The sequence below is a fragment of the Myotis brandtii genome, unplaced genomic scaffold (assembly GCF_000412655.1).
Source record: "Myotis brandtii unplaced genomic scaffold, ASM41265v1 scaffold36, whole genome shotgun sequence".
In the NCBI taxonomy this organism is placed as follows: domain Eukaryota; kingdom Metazoa; phylum Chordata; class Mammalia; order Chiroptera; family Vespertilionidae; genus Myotis; species Myotis brandtii.
The window spans coordinates 1,675,491-1,692,523 of record NW_005363836.1 but is presented as its reverse complement, the minus strand read 5'-3'; the positions used below and the strand labels follow the sequence as shown (position 1 = coordinate 1,692,523).

Genomic DNA, 17,033 nt, shown 5'->3' with positions numbered 1-17,033 from the left:
CTGAGCCATTAAAATATATATATGTATGTATATATATATATATATATATATATAGTGATTATATTATAAGGGATTGACTCAGTGATTATACAGGCTGAGAAGTTCCTCAATATGCTGTCTATAAGTTGGAGACCCAGAAAAACCAGTGGTGTAGTTCAGTCTTGGTCTGAAAGTCTGAAACCCAGAGAAGCCAATGGTTTAATAACTACTCAGAGGCTATCTTAGCTCAGCATTTAGGCAGAGAAGAGGTGAGTTCTCCCTGTGCCTTTTTTTCTCTTTAGTCCCTCAGTGGATTATATGATGCAAACACACATTGGAGAGGGCAATATGCTTTACTGAGTCCACTGATTCAAATGCTAATATTTCATGGACACACCATGACGTAATTTTTAGCAAATACCTGAATCCAGTCCAGATAACACAAAATTACCCATCACATTCCATCTTCTGCTCTCTCTCTTTGTCTCTTTGCTTCAGCCACACAGATCCCCTTGATTTTTTTTTCAAACAAATCAGCTTGCTGGAGCCTCAGACCTTTATTGCAAGCTGCTCCCTCTTCCTGGAAGACTGTGTGTTGCTTAAATCTTACCTTCTCAATGAGTCCTAATCAAATTACCCTACATAAAATTGCAATCCATTCTTTGCTCTAATGTCTCTTACTTTGCTGTATGTTTTACCATATGTTTTATCAGATTCTAACATTTCATTTAAATTAATTATTTATGATACTTACTGCTTATACTCTGTTTCTCCATCCCCCTAGAGTATAAGCTTCATCCTGTCAGGAAGTTTAACTGCTTTGTGCCTTGGGAAATACCTGACAGTTTTTGATGGCTCAATAACTATTTAATAAATAAAGGAATGACTATTCTACAGAAAACCTTTTCAAGCATCATTTTGTGCCAAGCATTGTGCTCTGATATCTGAATATGCAAATTGATCACATACTTACCCTGCCTTCAGGAAACTAACAAGGAATCCTGAGCTACTGATAAATAAATGCAATACAAGATAGAAATAGTTTGGGATGGGAAATTTATAAACACTACTTAGAGACGGGAAAACTGTTTGTAGCCAGAGCAGTAGGGAAGAGTTTGGAGATGGTGACACCTAAATTAGCACTTGAATCTGTGGAAATGAGGAAGAACAACATTCCAGGTAGAAGGAACCACATTTTAAAAAATCGCTAAAGAGCTAATACATGGGGAGCAGACAGGGAAAAGCATAGAATATTGAAAGAGCTTAGGTTCTGAGTCAACATGCCTGACTTCAAGTCCAAATTCTTGTGTGACCTTAGACAAATTATTTACCCTCTCTGAGTTTCAATTTTTATATTTGTAAAAAGGGATAATGCCATCTAGCTTAGGGTATTGCTGTGAGGAAATCATGAACAAAAATCACCTAGTCCAGTGCCTGGCTTCGAGCGATCACTCAATATCTGAGAGCTATTATTGGAGTATGGTTTGACTGGAGTGTAGATGAAGTGTGTCCCTCACGAATGCCGTTTTCCAATAGGAAGCAAGGCCAAAATGTATTGCATTTACTCTACACTCTCTGGGAACATTCGTCTATTGTCCAACTTGAAAAATGAAGCTGAAAGTCTTGTATTAGAAGCATAACACCCTGAAAATGTGATGCATTGGCCTATCAGGCATAAGATTGCTTTGAATATAGAAGGAATGGAAATATATGTGTGTTATATTTCTGCTGAAGATTATTTTTACTTACCCACCGGTTTATTTGTGTGTGTTTCTTTTTCAGTTGCTCCTACCATCCAGGAAATTAAATCCGGTACCGTGGCCCCCGGACGCAGTGGATTGATAAGATGCGAAGGTGCAGGTGTGCCGCCTCCAGCCTTCGAATGGTACAAAGGAGAAAAGAAGTAAGGACTTTGTGATTGTTACTGTGTTCCAAGCACTTTGAGCTAATGTGTTTGTGTTTCAGATACTTACTTTAAGCAATTTCTTTAACTGGCTTGAATGATTCTCAACAGCCTCCTCGCAGGCAAGCAAACTGAAGGGTCCCACGTGGGAAAGAAGAGTAGCTAATAGCATCCTGAAGAAATGTCCACTTTGGTTTATATGATCTGAGAAATGCCTGCAAATCCCTCATCGCTGATTCTTTTATTTGTGCTTCTCCCTTCTGAACCAGCACACCATTGCTTTTGCTGGCAACCACATTTAATTGGGAAGTAAACCAGCACTTAAAGGACTTGGGCATAGACTCCATGAGAGCACTCCAAAAGCCATGGGAGCCCTGTCTCTGCCCAGCTTCCTTGATAAGACTCAACCCTCTCACCTGCCTTGCTCTCCCTCAAGACATTCTAACACTTTTTTTTATAGTTCACTGTGTTTTAGATATTCTGTCACTAAAGGGGCTGTAGAGGAAATAAAGTACATGGTTAAAGGACTATCCAATGTGATTTTAAGGCTCCTCTAACTTCAGCTCTGTACCATTGTCCCCTTGAGAAACCTCAGAAGGCCTTGGCAAGAGCATTTGAACAAGAGAAGTCAGGACTCCACTACTTTCTCATTATTCGCAACCAGTAAGCTCATTCAAACCTCTTTAGCTGGTCTTAGCTATCAAAGAAGAGCGGGACCCCTGTGGATTAACTGGAAGATGGGATGTAGAGGGAAGGGTAGTAGCTATTATATATATAATTTCACTTTAAAACCAGGGAGGGATGTATTCAAGAAAATGTTAGGTTCAACCATGATTGTAGTTTTACTTAAAAAAAATTTGCAGCTATTTTGCATAGACTCTCTTCTACCATTTGGGATATTCCCTTTTTAATTCTTTTAACTAAGTAATTAATGCTTTTACTAATTTTAAATCTACCTTTCTGTGGCTTCATGGAAGCCCCCATGTTTTTATTTACTTAGAATAAGACAAATCTCTCTGGGTCACCCTTGTTGCACCCTTTAAGATTATGTATCCCCTAATACAACCTTTTCAGATTCAACTGGTTACCCAGTTGAGATGTCTTCAATTTGTTTGTTTTTGTTTGATTTTGTTTTTTTCTTTAGCATATTTGTTTCTTCTTTTTTTTAATCCTCACTGGAGGATATTTTTCCAATGATTTCTAGAGAGAGTGAAAGGGTGGGAGGAGGAAGGGAGAGAGAAATAGAGAGAAATATCAACGTGAGAGAGCCACATCGATCGGTTGCCTCCCACATGCACTCCCTACCGGGGCTGAGGAACCTGCAACCGAGGTATGTGCCCATGACCAGGAATCAAACCCTCGACCGCTGGGTTTGCAGGTGGATGCTCTAACCACTGAGCAACCTGCCAGGGCGAGATAACTTCAATTTGTGATTATCTTTATGGACAATCATCTAGAAAAGTGGTTCTCAATACTTTGAAAGTTAAGAACTCCTTTATTCAAATGCAATCTTGTTTAGAAGCTCAAAAAGTAATAGCTACAGTATGAAAGAAATACTTCTCTGGTAGATATGGGGTGGATGCATAGAACCTTAATTCCACCTGTTCAGAAACCTCCCTTTCATGGGACATCCTTGCAGTCCCCCCGCACCCCCAGCCCCACCCCTGAATTTCCACAAAAAATAATTAATTAATTAAAAATTAAAAAAAAAACAGTTTAAATAATGACAAACTACAGTCATTTTTGACATTTTTCTTAAAAGCTAACAAACAATTATTCCCAGTAGTGCAAATGAGAGCTCATTTGTTAAAGTCCACTTTGCTTCCAATATTTTGTGAGGTGATGTCCTGAAGTTTTTGATTGTTCATTTGTTTTGGGGGTGTTTTTTGTTCTCTCTCTCTCTTGTTTTCTCTTTCTCTCCCTTTCCTAAATACAGCACCTTTAAAAAATGGCTGTAATAATCCCTAGTCCATTTTTTTGGCCTATAGCAATTATAGCAAAATGCCAATTGATGCTCATAGTCATAACTTCAGTGACTTTTTTTTCTACTGCGGAGATGGACTATAGCTATTATTGGATTGTCAAAGAAATTTAAAAACACTCCTATCAAAGATAGATTAATATTCCCCAATCAGTGTCACTCCCCAACACACTTGTACACCTAGAGAAAGTCTAGGAGCTATGAAATAAAATGCATATGTAAATAGCAAACATATTTTCATTTCAGAGAAAAGTATACATTTATCTTTGTTAGGATTGGAGTTGAGGAAATATTCAAATTCTCAAACATAATTAGAATATACAGATTCCTCTCAATATTATAGTAAAGCACACTTAAATATATGCAGGAAATAGGAGAAAGAAATATGCTTGTTGCTGAGAAGTTGTTGTTACACTCACTAATTGGATCTACATGGTAGTTTCAAAGCCCAGGCCATTCAAATATTTACCTCATCAAAATGAAAAACTCACAAGCAACTGCTATTTGACAAGCAGTGTTCCAAATTTTTAATAAATATTAACCAGCTTATTTTTATAATGAACCTGTAAGATAGATATCATCATTTTCTTCTACTTGTTTGGGAGAGATAAAAGAACAGAGTGTTTTCAGAGTAAATTGCACAGGTTGATACAGTTAGTGACAGAGCTTGGATTTGAACCCAAAAAGTCTTGCAGTTCTTTGTGCAGAGTCCATGAGTTTAACCCCTACACTATGGCACTTAGTTTAAGTTATGGCCCCTCAGAGTCTACCAAAAATCAATTGAAATGTCAACATTAAAAGCCAAACGTAAAGGCATTGCAAGTCAATTATGAATTAGCAAAAGGAAATATGACACATAAAAACACCCAGCTATAATTTCCCCATTTATTTAGTCAAAGACACAAAAATAGTGGAATCAAAGTAGGCACACAGAGAAGCAACAGATAGAGCATGTTTCTGAGTTGTTTTCTTGACCTCCAGGTGTCTGACTAGAGCACAAAGCTGTCAGAGACCCTGTCAGAGACCCTGTCAGAGTCAAGGGGAGTTTCTGCAACATCTGGAGAAGTTTCATTTCCTAGAGATCTTTTATACTTGGGGCTTACAACTATATTCAGAAATAACTTACACACTGTTTTTATTTCTACTTAAGGGGGTAGTTATAAAAAGTCACCTCTCTTAAATGTTCAAAGTCAGATCTTCAATAAAATAAATATAAACAAATAAGCACAAACGAAAACAGAGACAGGACCTGACCACCCCTAGTCTTTTCTCTGCATAGCATTCTGCATTCTATGGAATCCATGTCTATGTACTGGAAATAATCCACTTGATAACCTTTAAAAGAAAGTTTTGTGAAATTTAGCACAATTTAAAGAACAGTAAAAAAAGCAAATACTTACTGAAGGCAAATCATTTTTCCAGGCCCTTTAAATACTTTTAACTTTTTTAGTCCTCAAATCTCTGTGAGGTACAATTTATTATTTTCAATTTACTGAAAGCAAAACTGAGATGTCCTTTGGAGTCTGTCAACTTTAAGTTGCCATCAAGATACATTTTAGATTTGTCAACCTCTTAGTCCATGTTCTTTTTCCCTGTATATATTGGCATTGTTAGTTATCTATTGACAAGTAACAAGTTAACCCAAAATTTAGCAGCTTAAAATAGTGATCGTTTATTATCTCAATCAGTTTTTGGGGTTAGGAAATCAGGGTCAGCTAAGCTGTATGTTTATGGCTCCGGATCTCTCATCAGCCTCTGAAGCTTGAAGAGGGCTGGAGGAACTGCTTCCAAGATAGCTCACTTCCAACATGCCTGGCAGGTTAGTGCTAGTTATTGACAGAGTCTCAGTTAACCCCTATGTGGACGTCTTCATAGGACTGCTGGGCTGTCAACGTGATATGGCAGTTGACTTGCCCCAAAACTAGTGATCCAAGAAAAAGCGAGGTAGAAGCTGAAGGTATCTTTTGTGACCAAGTCTCAGATGCCATGCTCTGTCATTTCTGCAATACTTGATTGATTACACAGGGTGATCCTAATCAATGTAGAGGAGCAACACAGGGACATAAATATCAGAAGATAAGAATCATTAGATGCCATCTTGAAAGATGACTCCCACACTGTCTCCATCATGGATAATATAATTATTTTGTATTAGAAATATTAGCCACTTGACCGTAATGCATTGCATTGTTTAGATAAGTATTGAGAATGACTCAAGTTTTAATAGTTGTTATAAAAATATTTTCCCTTGCTATAAAATGGTCATTTTTTTTAACACTGTAATCTCTTTAGCATACCTGGCAGGGACAGTACAATTAGACTTAATTTTGTTTCAGATACATTTAAATATTGGGAAATCAGAGTTGTGTGTTCAATTATATAGAGAGCCACAAATTAATGTTTTTATTAATAATAGAGAATAAAATGTAAATATGAGCAAAAAATAATAATAATAATAATAGAGAAGATTGATAAGAAGAAATATATTCCTTATATATGTAGTAAAAAGACACTTTGAACCAGGCAAGTACTATTAAGCAAATCACATTTTTGATGACATGAAATTAAGTTAATCTATGGCTTAAGAGCTGTATATTCATTTATGATTAAGACTATATACATAAATTTTAATGGACTAATGTTTTGCAAAAACATGGGATTTACATTACTTTGTGAAGATGTCATTACCCTTTGTCTCAGATTGGAATTTTGCTATTTGCTTGCTTGTTTGAATTTCCTCCCTTCTTTTGGATATCCTCAAATCCCGCTCTGAGGCCTAGAAAGACAAGCCCACTGGTTTCTAATGACATTTAACTGCTCTAGGCATTTTGTTTAAAAAGTACATTATTCACTTTGCCTGTATTCAGGCAAATGACCAATAGTAGCAATGATTTTTGGAATTCTTTAATAACAACATGGTTTCTTTCTTAATCCTCCATCAGAATTTAAGATATGGATATAAAAGTTACAAATGAGGTAAATATACATTAGCTCCATGAATGAAAAGCAAATATATAATAAAACATTACAAATTATTTATATATCAGTTAAAAAACAAATGTGTACCTAAGAAATTGAACATTTTGTATTTGATGATGAGTACCTATAATATTTTGACATTTTAAGCAATAAGTTTAAATTTAATCTATGCATTTTAAGTCATTTTATAGCCAATATCATGTCAGCATATCTCTCATTTCAGAATCCTGTTGTTTAGTCAGTCTATACCACTGCTGTAGAGGAACTGTGATAAGCATTACCATTTTGCTTTGGATTAGCTATCTATGTGCCTAAAACATGCATGTACAGATATTTACAAAATGTATGTAGGTATCGTTGAATGGATAGGAAAATGCCCAAAATTAACCATGTAGAGTATGCCATGCTCCCTTTACACAGAGGTATGATGACCTTTTTCAGTTAGGTTAGGGTTTTACTTTAGGGAATGATGATTTTTCATTCTTGGTTCTACAGAGGTGAGATGAACTTGAGAAATCATAATGAAGTAAAGTGACCTTTCCTCTCATTTTTCCTATTCTAAATATATACAACCCTATCATCTAGAAAGTCCATAAATTTTATCTGAGTAGTATTCACTTTAATAAAAGAATATAAGTGAAGGGGTTTTCTTCCCTTCTTTTATTTTCAAGGAAAGCAGAAAATGAGTTAAAATAGTTCTTTGTATCATCAATGATCCTCTTTCTTTGCTGTTTTTCATATAATTTATTTATGTCAAAGGTAGGAATACATTACATTTGTATAACACATTGTGATATTCAAAGCATTTTTTATATATGGTAGTTTTGCAAAATGTGCACATTTTTACATTTCACTTACATACAGTCAACTCTTCAAACTTGGAGTGTTGCATGAGTGAGAGAGAGAAAAAAGAAAGATATAAACATATAATAATAACAATTCAAATAGTGCAGACGTGTACACTGCTCTATGAGTTTCAGAAAGACATAAAATGGGACATACTTTGCTGTTCTTTCAACTGGTCTTCATTTCCATATGCCTCTCACAGTGTAGCTCTCCAATCTAACAGATAGTCTCATGTTGAAGATGTGTATTTAATATAACATAGTTCTAAAACTACTACTTCATCTGGAGCTCAACCATGGATAGTGATATAAAAACAATAGTCTACAACTATAACACTTTTGGAACCTATATCCTGATGAGTATAATTTAAACCTTAGCAAAAACTACCAATATATACATACTTATTTACAAATTATGCACATACATTTCTGAACTGGTATATTGCATACATTAAGTGAAGTACAACAGATCAAATTTAAAAGATAAGATGCCAATGGACATTCTTAGATGGACTATCTGTTGTTTTCTTCCCACACTCCAAAAGGTTACTTTTACCCCCTTGGGGTACTTGCCCTCTCTTTTTGAAATTCTTTTAAAGTATGGTAGTCTAAAGTGAGGAAGTTTAAGGAATTTTCAAGGACAATTATAATGACATGCAGCATTTACCCTACATGCTGACTTTGCAATCTTACCACACACATATAATCTTACCCATTCCTTGCACCATTTTAACTAAATTACACCTGAGGGAGGACTGTATCTCATAAAGGCTATATGACTTGTTGGAGGGAAGTGCTGGATAAGGAGTAAAATCTAATTTCAAGGAAACTTGGAAGATGATGAATATGTCTATGGCCTTGGTAGTGATTCACAGGTGTATACATATCCTCAATATATTTGCAGGCTTGTAAACATCATATGTACAATACAGGGTGGGGCAAAAGTAGGTTTACAGTTGTGACTACATGAAACACAGTTTATTCCTGTATTATTATTTATTAATTATTGTATTATTTCCATATGAAAAGCTGTAAACCTACTTTTGCCAAACCCATATAAATATATACAGCTTTGTATACCTCAATAAAGTGATTTTTTTAAAACAGCAGAAAACAAGACAAACTCTTAATTTCCTGACTCTTGTGCCAGAATATCCCTCATCTAGATTTCACACCACAACCTTGATTACTCAGAAGAGACTATAAATATATCTTTTCCCCATCACTCTTTCATTCTTTTTCATCTCTCAAGAGTGAGCAGTCACATGTTTAGATTTAGAATGATACCAGAAATAACTTCATTACGAACCCATGTTAAAATGATTTTCCTTGCCCAGCCGGTATGGCTCAGTGGTTGAACATTGACAAATGAACCAGGAAGTCACGGTTCGATTCCCCGTCAGTGCACATGCTCGGGTTGCAGGCTCGAACCCCAGTGGGGTACATGTGGGAGGCATCTAATCAATGATTCTTTCTCATTATTGATGTTTCTCTCTCTCTCTCCCTCTCCCATCCTCTGTGAAATCAATAAATATATATTAAAAACAAAACAAAACCTTCCTCATCTTCTGTAATAGCTGCTTGACTTTCCTTGGACCTCTAGTCTCAAAAACAAGTTGTGAAATTGTGCCAATACGTGTTTTCATCATCCCTTAATTTAAAAAAGAAAAAAAAATGATTGTCCTTGCTGAGCTCAGATTTTACTTCATTCAACATCATGTTTCGGACACTATCTGTGAGGTAAGTTGAAGATTTTTAAAGGAAATAAGTTCCGGTATTGAAGGAATGTGAATTTATAATGTTACCTCTCTATTATTTTTCTGTGTTTATTTATTTACGTTATTTTATTAATTCCATTCTGTTGATATTTCACTTCTTTCAATAACCAAACTCTTATTAGCACAAGTCCATCACCTCTGTGATGACTTTGTCATCTGAGGTCGGGAAGATAAGGGAAAAATATGTGAAACAAGTGGGAGCATTTCAATTACTGAGAACTGGAAGGCACGTGTCCATACAAGACAGAAATACACATCATTATATTTAAAACTTGGGTCTAGTCAAACAACATCGAAAGTGGACCATCTCCAGCTTGTGTCCCCTGACTTAGAGTCTATGATTTGTCATAAAATTCATCACAGTGAATTAGGTACTAAGTCAGAAAACCTAAGGGAACTCTAAATTGAGTCTGGTAAAAGTGCACAGCAAGAGTCCATTCAACTCCAGTCAGATCATTAACACATGCTTTAGGGAAAGGTAACTTCTGTGCTGGACATGGAAGGGTGAGCAGCCTTTACACACATTGCAAGGGATCAAAAATAATCACAGGCAAGGAAGCAACAGTGGCAACGTCAAGCACCATGATGTGAAGAGTTTTTTGTGTGCCTGTAGTGCAGGATGTGAAATCAGGTGTAATAAGAGGTAAGGTTAGAAAGTCACTCAGGGCAAGAATCAGAAGGTCTTAAATGTCAGATTAAGACATTTGAATTTTATTCCATAGGCCGGGAAGATAAGGGAAAAATATGTGAAACAAGTGGGAGCATTTCAATTACTGAGAACTGGAAGGCACGTGTCCATACAAGACAGAAATACACATCATTATATTTAAAACTTGGGTCTAGTCAAACAACATCTAAAGTGGACCATCTCCAGCTTGTGTCCCCTGACTTAGAGTCTATGATTTGTCATAAAATTCATCACAGTGAATTAGGTACTAAGTCAGAAAACCTAAGGGAACTCTAAATTGAGTCTGGTAAAAGTGCACAGCAAGAGTCCATTCAACTCCAGTCAGATCATTAACATGTGCTTTAGGGAAAGGTAACTTCTGTGCTGGACACGGAAGGGTGAGCAGCCTTTACATACATTGCAAGGGATCAAAAATAATCACAGGCAAGGAAATAACAGTGGCAACATCACACACCATGATGTGAAGAGTTTTTTGTGTGCCTGTGGTGCAGGATGTGAAATCAGGTGTAATAAGAGGTAAGGTTAGAAAGTCACTCAGGGCAAGAATCAGAAGGTCTTAAATGTCAGATTAAGACATTTGAATTTTATTCCATAGGCTTTGGGAAGGCATTGAAGAGCTTTGCACGGGTAGTAAAATGACCCACTCCCTGTCTCACAAATGTTTCTTGGAGCAGTTGGGAGAAATGGAAGGGGAAAATATGTAATTGATTGAAGCTAGGGTATTGGTTGTGCAGTTGAAAATAAAAAAAAAAACAGCAAGAGAGGAAATGTGGTATTTGTATATTTCAGTGACTGATTAGATACAAAGAAATGACAATCTGAAGGTATCCCAAGTTTTTTATCTCAATAGCAATGTAAATGGTGAAGCCATTATCTGAGGCTGGGAGGGATCGGGCTGAGTTTGGTTTGGGACACGCTGACATTGAGATGTTAATATTTCTCCTGAGTAAGGGAGCATCCCTGAAAGGACTCACACACACGTTTGTATCTTTCCATAATGCCAGGTTTATTAGGAGAGACAGCTACAATAAGCCAATAGAGTCACATGCATGTGACACAGAGAGAGGGAGCTTAGCTGATAGAAGTAAGCAGAGCAAGCATCTGGCACAGAGTCCCTTCATTGGCCACCTTCAAAGGTGGACAGGCAGTTGTCACTCTTAAGCCAGGTGTCTGCAGTGGTGGCACACATCCCATGGAGTGAAAGTCTGGCAGGACTCTGAGTGTGATCCATGGTACAGCCAAGCTAGAGCACTGGGTGGATGGAGCTCTGAGATTTTATAGTCCACCAGGGGTGGAGGTCCCACTCATATTGGTGTGCAGGTGGAGTCCTTATCCAGGCATCCAAAGGTATTCCCATTATATCCCATTAGCCTCAGTCTTGACATAGCACTTGAACATAACTGTCATGGCTGACAGTGACTCCAAATTGTCAAAGGTGTCCAAGAAGTCCATTCTGCTCTTGATCTATACAATGCTGCATACACAGCCTCACATTTCCCTGGAATGTGTTCGTGTTCTTAAATTTATAGTTAAATTTTTAAATAAATGTCTGAACTTATACTTGAATCCTTTCAGTGGTTCTTCATTGTCCCTAGAATAAGGTCCCTAACACCACAGTATGGTAGACCTTCATGTTTTAGCCCCTGTTTACCTCTCTGGCTATGAATCTTGCCTTCCTGCCCTCTCACAATAGGGATGATAGCCATCTGAAATATTTTCTTTCCCAAACTGTGGCATGGTCTTTGTCTTTCAGGGCCTTTCCTATGTTGACCCCTATAATACCCTTCCACATGCACACTCTTGCCTGATTACCTTTGGCTTGCTTTATTCCACTAGTCCTTAAGTCTCAATTGAGATGTCACCTTTTCCAGGAAAACTACCCTGAGCCTTTTCCACTATTGGAGGAAGCTGTCCAGGAGTACTCCCATGAGCTTATCTCTATAAAGCACTATAGGCCTGGTGCACAAATTCATGCACAGGTAGGGTCCCTCTTGGTGGCCTGCAGAGATCGGGCTGAAACCCACAGTCCAATGCCACCTGCAGCTCCTACCTGCTGCTCCCTCTCATCCAGGCCCCACTGTGCTTGCTGTGGGCTCGCTCCCAATCAGTCCCACTCCCAATCAGTCCCGATCAGGAGAGGCTCACCAGCCATGAGCCCTGCGTCTGGCGCCCTCCCAAGGGGAGTGGCCTGTGGGATCAGGCTGAAACCGGCTCTTCGACATCCCCCGAGGAGTCCTGGTGTGAGAGGGTGCAGGGCAGGCTGAGGGACTAACCTATGCTCCTACCTGCTGCTCCCGCTCATCCGGGCCCCACTGTGCCTGCTGCAGGCTCACTCCCAATCAGTCCCACTCCAATCAGTCCTGATCGGGAGAGGCTTGCCAGCCATGCAGCACTCGCCAGCCATGAGCCCTGCATCTGGTGCCCTCCCAAGGGGAGTGGCCTGTGGGATTGGGCTGAAACCAGCTCTCCGACACCCCCTGAGGGGTCCTAGTGTGAAAGGGCGCAGGCAAGGCTGAGGGACTAACCTAACGGTGGGAGCATCTGCCCCCTGGTGGTCAGTGCACATCACAGTGAGCAGTTGAGCAGCCTTAGCATTCATTAGCATATTACTCTTTGATTGGTTGTTCGGTGGTTCTGCCATTTGGTCTATTTGCATATTACCCTTTTATTATATAGGATATTCACCTTTTTTACTTGTCCATCACTCCTTCTACACTATAATCTACCTAAGAGTGAGGATTCTGCCCTGTTCACCATTGTTCATTGACTCTAACATGGTGTTTTGGAATACACTATGTTGTAAAAATGAGTTGTGTGGCCTTGTAATAACAACAAAGTATAGCCATTCTTATTTTAATACACTTTCAAACTGATAAGAGGATATTAGTACAAATGCATCCTGTCACCCTAGATTGTGTGATGCTGTCAACCCAATATATGATTACAGAAAGGAAGACGGTTTCTATTGCTCAAGTCCAACTTCCCAGGATTTCTATTATGTGAATGTGGTCTCTGCAAAATGCTTGTGTTGTTATATTGTAGGATGAAATTTGACATTAAAATCATGGACACATTGATGTTCGCAAAGCAGTTCAAGCATAGGGGAGAGATCTAGTCAGAGGCCAGGTTGTCAGGGATACAAGATTCACTGCAGTCAGGAGAGGATTGACACCAGCACTGTAGGCTTTGTTTATTTGATGTAGGGTTAAAAGGCAGTATCTCCCCCAAACTGAATCAAACTGTCACAAGTAAAGCAGCTCAAAGCTCTCTAATCTAAAATTATCAATGTCATTAAAATTGATAAAGTAAATAAGACATTTTAAATAGCCTAATAAAGTCTAAATCATTAAAGCGTCCTAATATATTATAATAGCATTAATATATTCAAATGTGCAACTAAAGATAGATAACCCTTGGGGCTAAGACAGTGATGCATGATATTCTTCAGTCTGTTTCTAGGAATAACTGATATCATATTGTTTTTGAGCCTTGGGTACCAAGCAACACGATAAACCAATAGGTTGCTATAGAAGCATGTTCAGAAAAATTTTAATTTCTCTCTAGTTTCTTACTCCTCCTTTTAACTTTTTTACAACCTACCCTGTGCATCTGTGAAAAGCCTAGATGAGGTTGGTAATGCTCATGTAGCTGAGAGAGTGTGGCACATCTTAAAATCATGATGCCACGATCTTTTCAGTCACTCTCCTACATCTTTTCTTTAAAAATAATTTCCTGTGTGCTCAATATTTAATATTTTGCTGCCATCTGAGAGGAAATGTATCTGTTCTTTCTAAGAAACAGGCCCTATCATTAAACAATAATAACACCTATCATATATCTAGTGCCTATTTCATTTGATATGTATATCTGCATAGATATTACATTTTATATATTTAAAAACATTCTTACACCAACACTTTATTCATATTGCCTTTATTTTTTTCCAATTTGACAGGTGAAAAAACTAAAAATTATTAAAATGTGAAAACAATTTATTCAGTCAGGCATATAACAATTACTCACTGTGTACCTACTAAGTACCTGGCACTATGCTGCACGCTTGGAATACAGTGAATAGCAACACCAACCAGTAATATTGCCCTAGTAGAGTTGCATTCTAGGGGAATATTGACAGCAATGAAAGCCATACTAATATATAAAACTTACAACTGAAGTGGTGTCACCAAGAGACGTATTTGATATGATGATGACTTGACAATAACTCCGTAGCATCACTAGCGCTTGAACTTTAGAAACAATTTTGAAATAACTTAAAAATATTGCATTCTTGCTACTTGTCTAGGTTGTATTTTTCTGCCATTCTAATTACATAGTGCATATATACTATACGGTGAGATTATCCAAATATTTAGTGAATCTAGGGGGAGAAAACAAACATTGATACTGAAGTTTTGTGTGTTGGGGGATATAGTTTGAGAAGAGAGGAAGGCAATGCTCATTTCTTGTTTCTCAGAGTAGCCTGGAGAGGCAGACTCTTTTGGAGGCTGAAGACAGCCTCTGTAAGAGGCTGCACTGATGCACATAACTAGCCCAAAAATAATAGTTAACCTCCAAGGAAACCGCCAAATAGCTCCCTAAATTGAACCTACATTTATCTTTGACTTTCTATCCCCATTAGATTCACCCCATGGATTGAACTTGGTATTTATGGTATTTGTATATTTCAGATGCTGCGTAACACTTTATTTAGCTCCATTTGTTTTATTTGCTAGTTTGAGTTGATTTCCTTGAACCAAGATGATTTCTGACTTCTCCAAACATAAAAGCAATATTCTTGTTCCTACTTAGTGATTTAAATGCCAATAGCTACTTGGGGAGAATACCAATAGCAGTAAGAAGACCTGGATCTGAATTTTGGTTTTATCACATATCAGTTGGTACAAGATTAATTAACTTAATCTTTCTAAACTTCTTATCTTTCATCTGTAAAATGGTCTAATAATACTTACCTCCTCGGCTTGAGATGAAGATTAGTTGACATACATTTGAAAATGTTTAAATGTTTTCTGAATGTCAACTTTCCATACTTTTAACCTCAACCTTTTTTTGTGCAATGCTAAAAATCTTTGTTAGATTACTTCAGTCATAAATGTGTTAAGAACAGCTAACATGTTCCACAAATAAAATCATTCATACTCACAATGAGAAGACTAGAAGTACAACTGTGATTTAGAGCCAAAATATATGTAAGCAAGAATACTGTCACTGAGAGAGGCATTATGAAGTGTATTGTGCAAGGATCTATATGCCATCTCAGTCTCATCTTCAGATTTTCATGTGGATCTAAGGTCCTTAGATAATAACCATGTCACATCTCTTCCTCCCCTTGGTTACTAAACCAGTGTCTCAAGGACAGGAGGTACTCAATCATCGTTTGGTGACCAAATTAAACTTCATTTCCATTAAGACCATATCAGAGTCCTACCACTATCACTGGACTGCTTCAGTGCTGAGGGCTGGCCCTGCACCTGAACAATCTGACCCTTACGTGTGTACTTGTCAGGTGACCTCCAGGTTCTCGATTCCTGCAGGAAAAATTCAGGACATGAATCCAGGTGAAAGTGAGAGTAAGTTTATTGCAGCTTGGGACAGTGTGGCAAAGGAAGGGCCCCTGGAGACAAGATCAGGGGGTAAGCCCAGGAGAAGCTGCCACTGCCCACTGCTCCTCTGAGTGCAAGTCTCATGCAGACTCTCAGAGCTTAGGATAGAAGAAGCAAATTGCATGCCTGAGGAAAGGGGAGCAAGGACATGGTCAAAGAGCACTTGCTGGGGTCCTTTGTCCTGAGGGTTTTATCTATTTTCTATAGGTGGGGATTTTAGGGGAGATTCCAGGGGAGGGTATCAACAGAATATTCATTAGATTTCTGGGCATGTCGTTTAATATGCTGATGTATTAAAATGAGCACATTGGTTAGTTTCATCTCTATCTTGGATTAATCTGACTATAACTGTGTTGGTTTATTTTTAATTATCTATCACCCTGACTAAGGTGATTTAAACTATCTGCTCTTAGATATCTTTAGATAGAGAGTAGGATAGAGTCTTGTGACTTATTAGCTGGCTGTTAATTGCTCAGCTGTTCTGGCATTCCACTTGCCAAGGAATTTTCCTTTTTTCTTTTTTTTTTTCTAACCTGCCTCACCATTACCCATTTCCTTGTTTGAATTATATCTTTAGCTCATACCACCTCTTGAGTGCTGCAAATATACACTCCATTGCAGGAAGTTACATTTCTTTCTGTAAAAATGACTTGTATGATTTAAGAACTTTCTTTCATCTATGCTATGCTAATACCCAAAGATCAATTAATAAGACTGTATTGATCTTATTCAGTTATATAACATAATATATTATTATCTTAATCCCTTATAAATGAAGTCTTATGAAAGTTCTACCATTATTTGAGAACATCTCTACCACTCCTATTCCAAGTTATTTTAATATTATAAATATTGTCATCTGATACTCTCGTATATGTTTCTTATATTAGCAATGGAGCTTTTCTGTGACTATTTGCACCTGAAAGTTAGATCTCTAGAAATACTTATTGTTACTGCGAACATGGAAAGGCAGATAATAAATAAAAGCCTCAAAATGTGTAGTGAGGCTGAATTTATAAAAATAAAATGGATGAGGTCTGGTGTAAGTTGGTCCATTTATTTTCACAATCTTAGCAATCAGTGCCAATGGCTATGTGGTCAGGTTTGCTCTGTGGTGTTGCTGTGTGCTCTCTTGGCTGGCCTAGGTAGCTACAGACTGAGTGAAAGTGATGATTGTAAAGATTTTGAACATTTCATGAGTCAGAAATATAAGTATTGCTAGTTATTACCATACTTCCCTGACACACACACACACACAC

General features: G+C 37.6%; 1 protein-coding gene across 1 annotated transcript in view; it reads left to right on the top strand.

Annotated features, from left to right (window-relative positions):
• NEGR1 (neuronal growth regulator 1) overlaps positions 1-17,033 on the top strand; it is an 893,286-nt gene that overhangs the window by 670,166 nt on the left and 206,087 nt on the right. Inside the window, exon 5 of the mRNA XM_005871913.2 lies at positions 1,762-1,882. Within this exon, the coding sequence (XP_005871975.1) occupies positions 1,762-1,882 (121 nt within the window). The remainder of the gene's footprint in view (positions 1-1,761; positions 1,883-17,033) is intronic.